The following is a 6,400-nucleotide window of genomic DNA, read 5'->3' on the forward strand; positions in this document are numbered from 1 at the left end:
CCTGCTGCTGCCTTCCCCGCTGTGACCTGGTCCCAGCCGCTGAGGCTGGGATCGGTCCCGCCTTCTCCTGGCCTAAGCCCATGGCACCAGCCCTTGGCGACTCAGCCCTGGCAGAGCCAGTCTCCGGGCCTCTCGCTCCTGCCCTTCGAGGTCCTCCAGCCTTCCCGATGCCTCAGCCGGCTCCTCCGTGTCTCCCTCTCAGAGGCGCAGAGCGCTGGAACAAAGCGCCCCCCAAAGCCCCGTCTGGGGGAGGAGCTGCAGGTGACCAGCGTGACACCGGACTCCGTGGGCCTCGCATGGACCGTCCCCGAGGGCCAGTTTGACTCCTTCGTGGTCCAGTACAAGGACAGGGAGGGGCGGCCCCAGGTGCTGCCTGTGGAGGGCGGCCTCAGGGAGGCCCGGGTCTGGGGCCTGGACGCCGCCCGCAGGTACAAGCTGCTGCTCTACGGGCTGCACCAGGGCAGGCGCGTGGGGCCCCTCTCGGCCTTCGCTGTGACAGGTGAGTGTGGCTGCCGAACAGACCGTCCCGCCTCCCTCCAGGCTCTCCCCCTCTCCCAGCCTCGCCATGTCTGAACTGTCTGCATCCCTTTATTTGGGGAAAGGGATCTTTCCCCAAATAAATATATGGAGATAAATTTACATACAGTAAAGTTCACCCACTTAAAGGGAATAAGTCAATAAGTTTGGGCAAATGTATGTCATAAAAGCATTACCACAACTGAGCTGTAAAACATTTCTCTGAACCTGAAGTCTGCTGCCCCCTGGCAGTCAGTGCCGCTAGCCCAGCCTCGGGCCCCACGGCTGCGGCCACATTATGCCTTTTGGAGATTTCATTTGCAGGATCCCACGACACAGTCTTTTGTGTTTAGCTTCTTGCATTTAGCATCATGCATTTGAAATGCCTCACTGCGCGTAGCAATAGTAGGCCCTCTTGGTCACCACTTACCTCCACCCCTGCCCTCCCCTTGGACCTGGGGCGGCGACAGACCCATCACCCGCCTCTATCTGTGTCTCTGAACCAGCCCCCAGGGAGGACAACGGAGCTGAGACCACAGCCCCAAGCCCTCCAGAGTCAGAGCTCCAGCTCGGGGAGCTGACCGTGGCCGAGGCCACCCCGCACACCCTGCACCTGTCCTGGACGGTCACGGAGGGGGAACCGGACTCTTTCGAGGTCCAATACACAGACCAGGATGGGCAACTCCAAGTTGTCAGTTTAGGGGGCAACCAGAATGACATCACCCTCTCGGGCCTGGAACCCAACCACAGCTACCTGGTGAACGTGTACGCTGTCCGGGGCCCCCAGCGTCTGGGTCCCATCCAGGTCAAGGCCCTGACAGGTGAGCGAGAGGAGCGGCCAACCCTGCGTCCTGCACACAGCAGGAGAGCCCCCAGGAGAGCAGGGGCCCGGGACCCGCCCTCTCTCAGGTGCTTCTCTCCCGGTCTCTTCAGCCCCAAGGGAAGAGGAGGAGGAACCGTCAGAACCTCCTACCACGACCCCTGAGCCTCCCGAGAAGCCCCTGCTGGGGGAGCTGACCGTGACGGGATCCTCCCCGGACTCGCTGAGCCTCTCCTGGACCGTCCCCCAGGGCCAGTTTGACCACTTCCTGGTCCAGTACAAGAACGGGGACGGGCAGCCCAAGGCGGTCCGGGTGCCGGGACACGAGGACGGGGTCACCATCTCGGGCCTGGAGCCGGACCACAAGTACAAGATGCACCTGTATGGCTTCCACGACGGCCAGCGCCAGGGCCCCGCCTCTGCCACCGGGGTGACAGGTGAGTGGGTGGTGGGAGCCCCGGTGGGACCTGCGGGAGATGACACTCGTGATGGCTGAGGGGGTGCAGGGGCCCCTCTGCTCCAGGCTGAGCCGTGGTGCCCTCTGTGCCTCCCCTGGGCTCCCTGAGCACCAGCGGGGCCCTGGGCAGAGAAGGGCCCCTGGGCTGTGCGGGGGCTGCGGCCACAGCCGACCCCGAGGCTCTGGGCATGTCAGTGAGGCTGCCCCGAGGGGCTCCCTGGAGTGACCAGGGCCCGGCATGACCAGGGCTCGGGAGGAGACCCGGACATCTCCATGGAGCCTGCCTCACCCGCCCTGTGTCTGTGCTTCTCAGCTGCAGAGGAGGAGACCCCCAGCCCCGCAGAACCCAGCACGGAGGCCCCCGAGCCCCCCGAGGAGCCCCTGCTGGGGGAGCTGACAGTGACGGGATCCTCCCCGGACTCGCTGAGCCTGTCCTGGACCGTCCCCCGGGGCCACTTCGACGCCTTCACCGTCCAGTACAAGGACAGGGACGGGCGGCCCCAGGTGGTGCGTGTCGGGGGTGAGGAGAGCGAGGTCACCGTGCGGGGCCTGGAGCCGGGGCGCAAGTACAAGATGCACCTGTACGGCCTGCACGGGGGGCGGCGCGTGGGCCCTGCGTCCACCCTGGGCCTGACCGGTGAACCGGTGAGTGCCGCAGGGCAGGGAGGAGAGCCCTGGAAGACTCTTCCTTTGTTACCATCTTCGTAGAAACACCGGTGTACCCCCCCACCCTGCCCCGCAGGCTCCACTACTGGCCTGGGGTCTGGTAGAGGGCGGTGCTGGGGCAGGGGGGCTGGGGCTGGAGAGTCACTTCCCCCACAGGGCCCTTGGCCACACCTCACAGCCAAGGGATCGGACACTCCCTTAGAACTTGTGGGAGGGAGTCCTACCCGCATCCCTGGTCCTTCCCACCCTCTGGACCTCGGGGGCAACTGGAGCCCTGACAGGCTGGGAGGTGCTCAGAGAGCAGCGTCTTGCCAGCGCCCCAACCTCACGGTTCAGACATCACCAGACTTAGGACTGCAGTGGGTCAGCCAGATGGGGCGCCCTGAGCCCAGCCGCGGGAGTTCACGGGTCGACCTTGAACTTGGCAGAGAGACAAGGTCTTATCCTAATGGGGCTCCGGGTCGTGGGAAGACAGGCTGTGAACCGACAAAACAGGCAAAGGGGGGTGGATACGACAGGAAGCCCTGGGTCAGGCCAGGCCTGGGCTGTGAGGCCTAGGAGCCTGTCCACGGCCCCCCCAGGACAGCTGAGGCCTGCGGTCAGGCAGGTGTCGGCATGGTGACAGCACGATAGGACGGAGAGGGTGTCACATCCACGATGCCACAACTGGTGCAAAGGCCTGGGAACTGGGAGCACGGGGCACCCGAGAGGGTTTGGATGAAGTGCTCTGAGTGAGGGACAGTCCCGAGAAGGGGTGCAGAGGTGGCAGCTCAGGCAGCAGGGCTCCTCCGGGCGCACAGGGTTGTGCAGCTTTAAGTAAGACCGACTCCATCACCGTGCGTTTCTGGTCCCATCTGGACGCTGCGCAGAGGGATGGGAGGGAGGCAGGGACAGCAGGAGGGAGCGGGGAGCACAGGTGAGAGGTGGGGGTGGCCCAGGCTGCAGGTGTGTGGGGCGGGGAGATGGGAGAGAAGTTCAGAGAGAGTGAGGCCCGGGGGCAGCTGAGGACTGAGGAGGGAGCAGGGCCAGGAAGACTGCAGGTTTCTGGTCTGGTCTGAGCTGTTTGGGAGCAAAGTCCTGAGCCAAAGGGAGTGAGATGCCACCCAGGCCCTGTGGAGGGAGCCCAGGGCACAGGGACCTCGGGGCCTGTGTTCAGAGGAGAGCAGAGCCTGTGTGAGGGGGAGTCGCAGGGGCGCTGGTGGGGTGGGGGAGGCAGGTGCTGGAGGAGGGGGTCGCAGGTTTGCTGGTGGCTGGTGGGGAGACGGGGGAGGAAGGCTGACTGTGAGGGGTTGAAGGAGACATTAGAGGGACCAGAAAGAATTGGAGTTAGAGCCGCTGTGGGCGGCAGATTCTGGTCCTTATTGCCTTATGTTTGCAATGGACCCTGTATGTGCTGCGCTGAGGGCTGAGGAGACCTCACCTGTCCCCCATGTTTCTGTCCAGGTCGTCCAGCTCCCGACTACGAAGCTGTGACCACCCAAGTCCCACCCACCACGACCCCTGAGCCCCGCGTGAAGCCCCTGCTGGGGGAGCTGACCGTGACGGGATCCTCCCCGGACTCGCTGAGCCTCTCCTGGACCGTCCCCCAGGGCCAGTTTGACCACTTCCTGGTCCAGTACAAGAACGGGGACGGGCAGCCCAAGGCGGTCCGGGTGCCGGGACACGAGGACGGGGTCACCATCTCGGGCCTGGAGCCGGACCACAAGTACAAGATGCACCTGTATGGCTTCCACGACGGCCAGCGCCAGGGCCCCGCCTCTGCCACCGGGGTGACAGGTGCGTCCACCCGGGCCTGACCGGTGAGTGGGGCGGGACGCAGTTCGCTCAGCTCCTCTCAGTGGCCCGCACTCCTCACACAGGGCCGGGCCCTCTCCTTCCTCGAATGTGTGAGGATGGTGGAGACTGTGGTCAGTCGGTCAGTGTCCTGGACCCCGGCCTCATCCAGTAGCTTCTTTCCTTCCCCTGGATGGGAGCCTCTGGCTGCTGCTGTGTTGCTGTGCGGCCTCCCCAGGCTCCTGGCTGGGCCGTGTGGTGGCTCCCCGGTGGGTGGAGTCAGGCCGTCCGTGCCTGCGCCTGGGTCCTGCTCCTGCTCTGAAGGCACGGGCCCTTTATCACGCTGACTGCTCCCTCTGCAGCCCTCCGCACAGTGGGGCTGCCGGGGTAGCGGCACCTGCCCCTGTCCTGGGCCCCGTGCTCACCTGAGAGCAGTTTGCTCCCATGTTTGTTTCGTAGGCAGAAAGGACCCCTCTCTCAGGCCGTTGAACCCTGAGCCTCTTCTGCTCTGTTCCAGCCGCCCTGCCCTCGGAGCCCCTGGTGGCACCCCGCCTGGAGGAGCTGGCTGTGGCCGCCGTGACCTCAGACTCGGTGCACCTGTCCTGGACGGTGGCCCAGGGCCCTTTCGACTCCTTCCTGGTCCAGTACAGGGACGAGCAGGGGCAGCCCCAGGCAGTGCCCGTGGGCGGCGACCTCCGGGAGGTCACCATCTCCGGCCTGGCCCCTGCCCGCAAGTACAAATTCCTACTCTTTGGAGTGCAGGATGCGAAAAGGCACGGCCCACTCTCTGCGGACGCTAAGACCCGTGAGTGCGGCCAAAGGCCACCTTCGCCCTGGAGCCTTTGGCCATCCTTCGCCCCCTTGTGGCAACAGTGGGAAGGTCATGTTCTGTGCTCCACGCTCCAGACCAGTGATGGCGAACCTTTTGAGCTCGGCGTGACCATCCTATAGAAAAAAACTCTTGCCACACCTGTGGACGATTGCCTGAGGGCAATTCAAGACCGAATCCTATCAGTCTGTAGACAGAGGCGGTCTCTGGAGACTTCGAGTCTTTGCCTAAGATAATTAGTCAGAAACAGCTTGACACCATCCTGCACTAGAGATTGAGAGGCGTAGCAGATCTACCTAATACAGAGTCATAAACCCAAACAGGTAGCCAAAATGAAGAGACAAAGAAAAAAACCCCAAATGAAAGAACAAGAGAAGTTTCCAAAAGAAGAGAGAAATGAAATGGAGATAAGAAATTTATCTCAGACCCTGGGGCCTCCAGACCCATGTATTTACCAGGTCCGTGAAATCCAGTCCCGAGCTCTCCCTACTGCACCCCGTCCCTCTCCCTGACCTCTTATCCCAAGGGACACCGCTTCTTCCCTGGCTCCTCTTTTTTTAAATATATTTTTATTGCCCCAGCTGGTTTGGCTCAGTGGATAGAGCATCGGTCTGAGGACTGAATGGTCCCAGGTTTGATTCTGGTCAGGCACATGCCCGGGTTGCAGGCTCCATCCCCAGTGTTTTTGTTGATTTTAGAAAGAGAGGAAGGGGAGGGAGAGAGAGAGAGAAACATCAACGATGAGAGAGAAACATCAACGGGCTGCCTCCTGCATGCCCCCCACTGGGGATCGAGCCCACAGCCCAGGGCGTGTGCCCTGATGGAATCGAACCGGTGACCTTTCGGTGCATGGCGGCTGGGCTTCCCGGCTGCTCTCTTGTCCCTCCTCTGCTTAAGGGATAGAGAAGGTGTTTGAAGAAATAATGTCAGAAAACTTTTCTAACCTGGTAAAGGAAAAAGTCACACAAGTTCAGGAGGCACAGAGAGTCCCAAATAAGAATAACTCAAAAAGTTACATCATAATTAAAATGCCAAAAATTAAAGATAAAGAGAGAATCTTAAAGGCAGCAAGAGAAAAACAAAACTGTTACCTACAAAGGAGTTCCCATAGGCTGACACCCAATTACTCATCAGAAACTCTATAGGCCAGAAGGGAATGGCATGAAGTACCCAAAGTAACAGAAAGCAAGGATCTGAGACCAAGATTACTCTATCCAGCAAGGCTGTCATTCAAAATAGTAAAAAAAAAAAAGCTTCCCAGACAAAAAAAAAAGGCTAAAGGAGTTCATCACCACCAAGCCAGCATTAAAAGAAATGCTAAGCCCTAACCGGTTTGGCC

General features: G+C 61.3%; 1 protein-coding gene across 1 annotated transcript in view; it reads left to right on the forward strand.

The window, feature by feature from the left end:
• Positions 1–6,400, forward strand: part of TNXB (tenascin XB) — a gene marked incomplete at its 3' end in the record, with an annotated part of 89,518 nt that overhangs the window by 58,577 nt on the left and 24,541 nt on the right. The window contains exons 24-28 of the mRNA XM_014534508.1: positions 195–499; positions 1,023–1,337; positions 1,450–1,773; positions 2,107–2,430; positions 3,903–4,235. Of these exons, the coding sequence (XP_014389994.1) occupies positions 195–499; positions 1,023–1,337; positions 1,450–1,773; positions 2,107–2,430; positions 3,903–4,235 (1,601 nt within the window). The remainder of the gene's footprint in view (positions 1–194; positions 500–1,022; positions 1,338–1,449; positions 1,774–2,106; positions 2,431–3,902; positions 4,236–6,400) is intronic.

This window comes from Myotis brandtii, unplaced genomic scaffold, assembly GCF_000412655.1.
Source record: "Myotis brandtii unplaced genomic scaffold, ASM41265v1 scaffold130, whole genome shotgun sequence".
Taxonomy (NCBI): domain Eukaryota; kingdom Metazoa; phylum Chordata; class Mammalia; order Chiroptera; family Vespertilionidae; genus Myotis; species Myotis brandtii.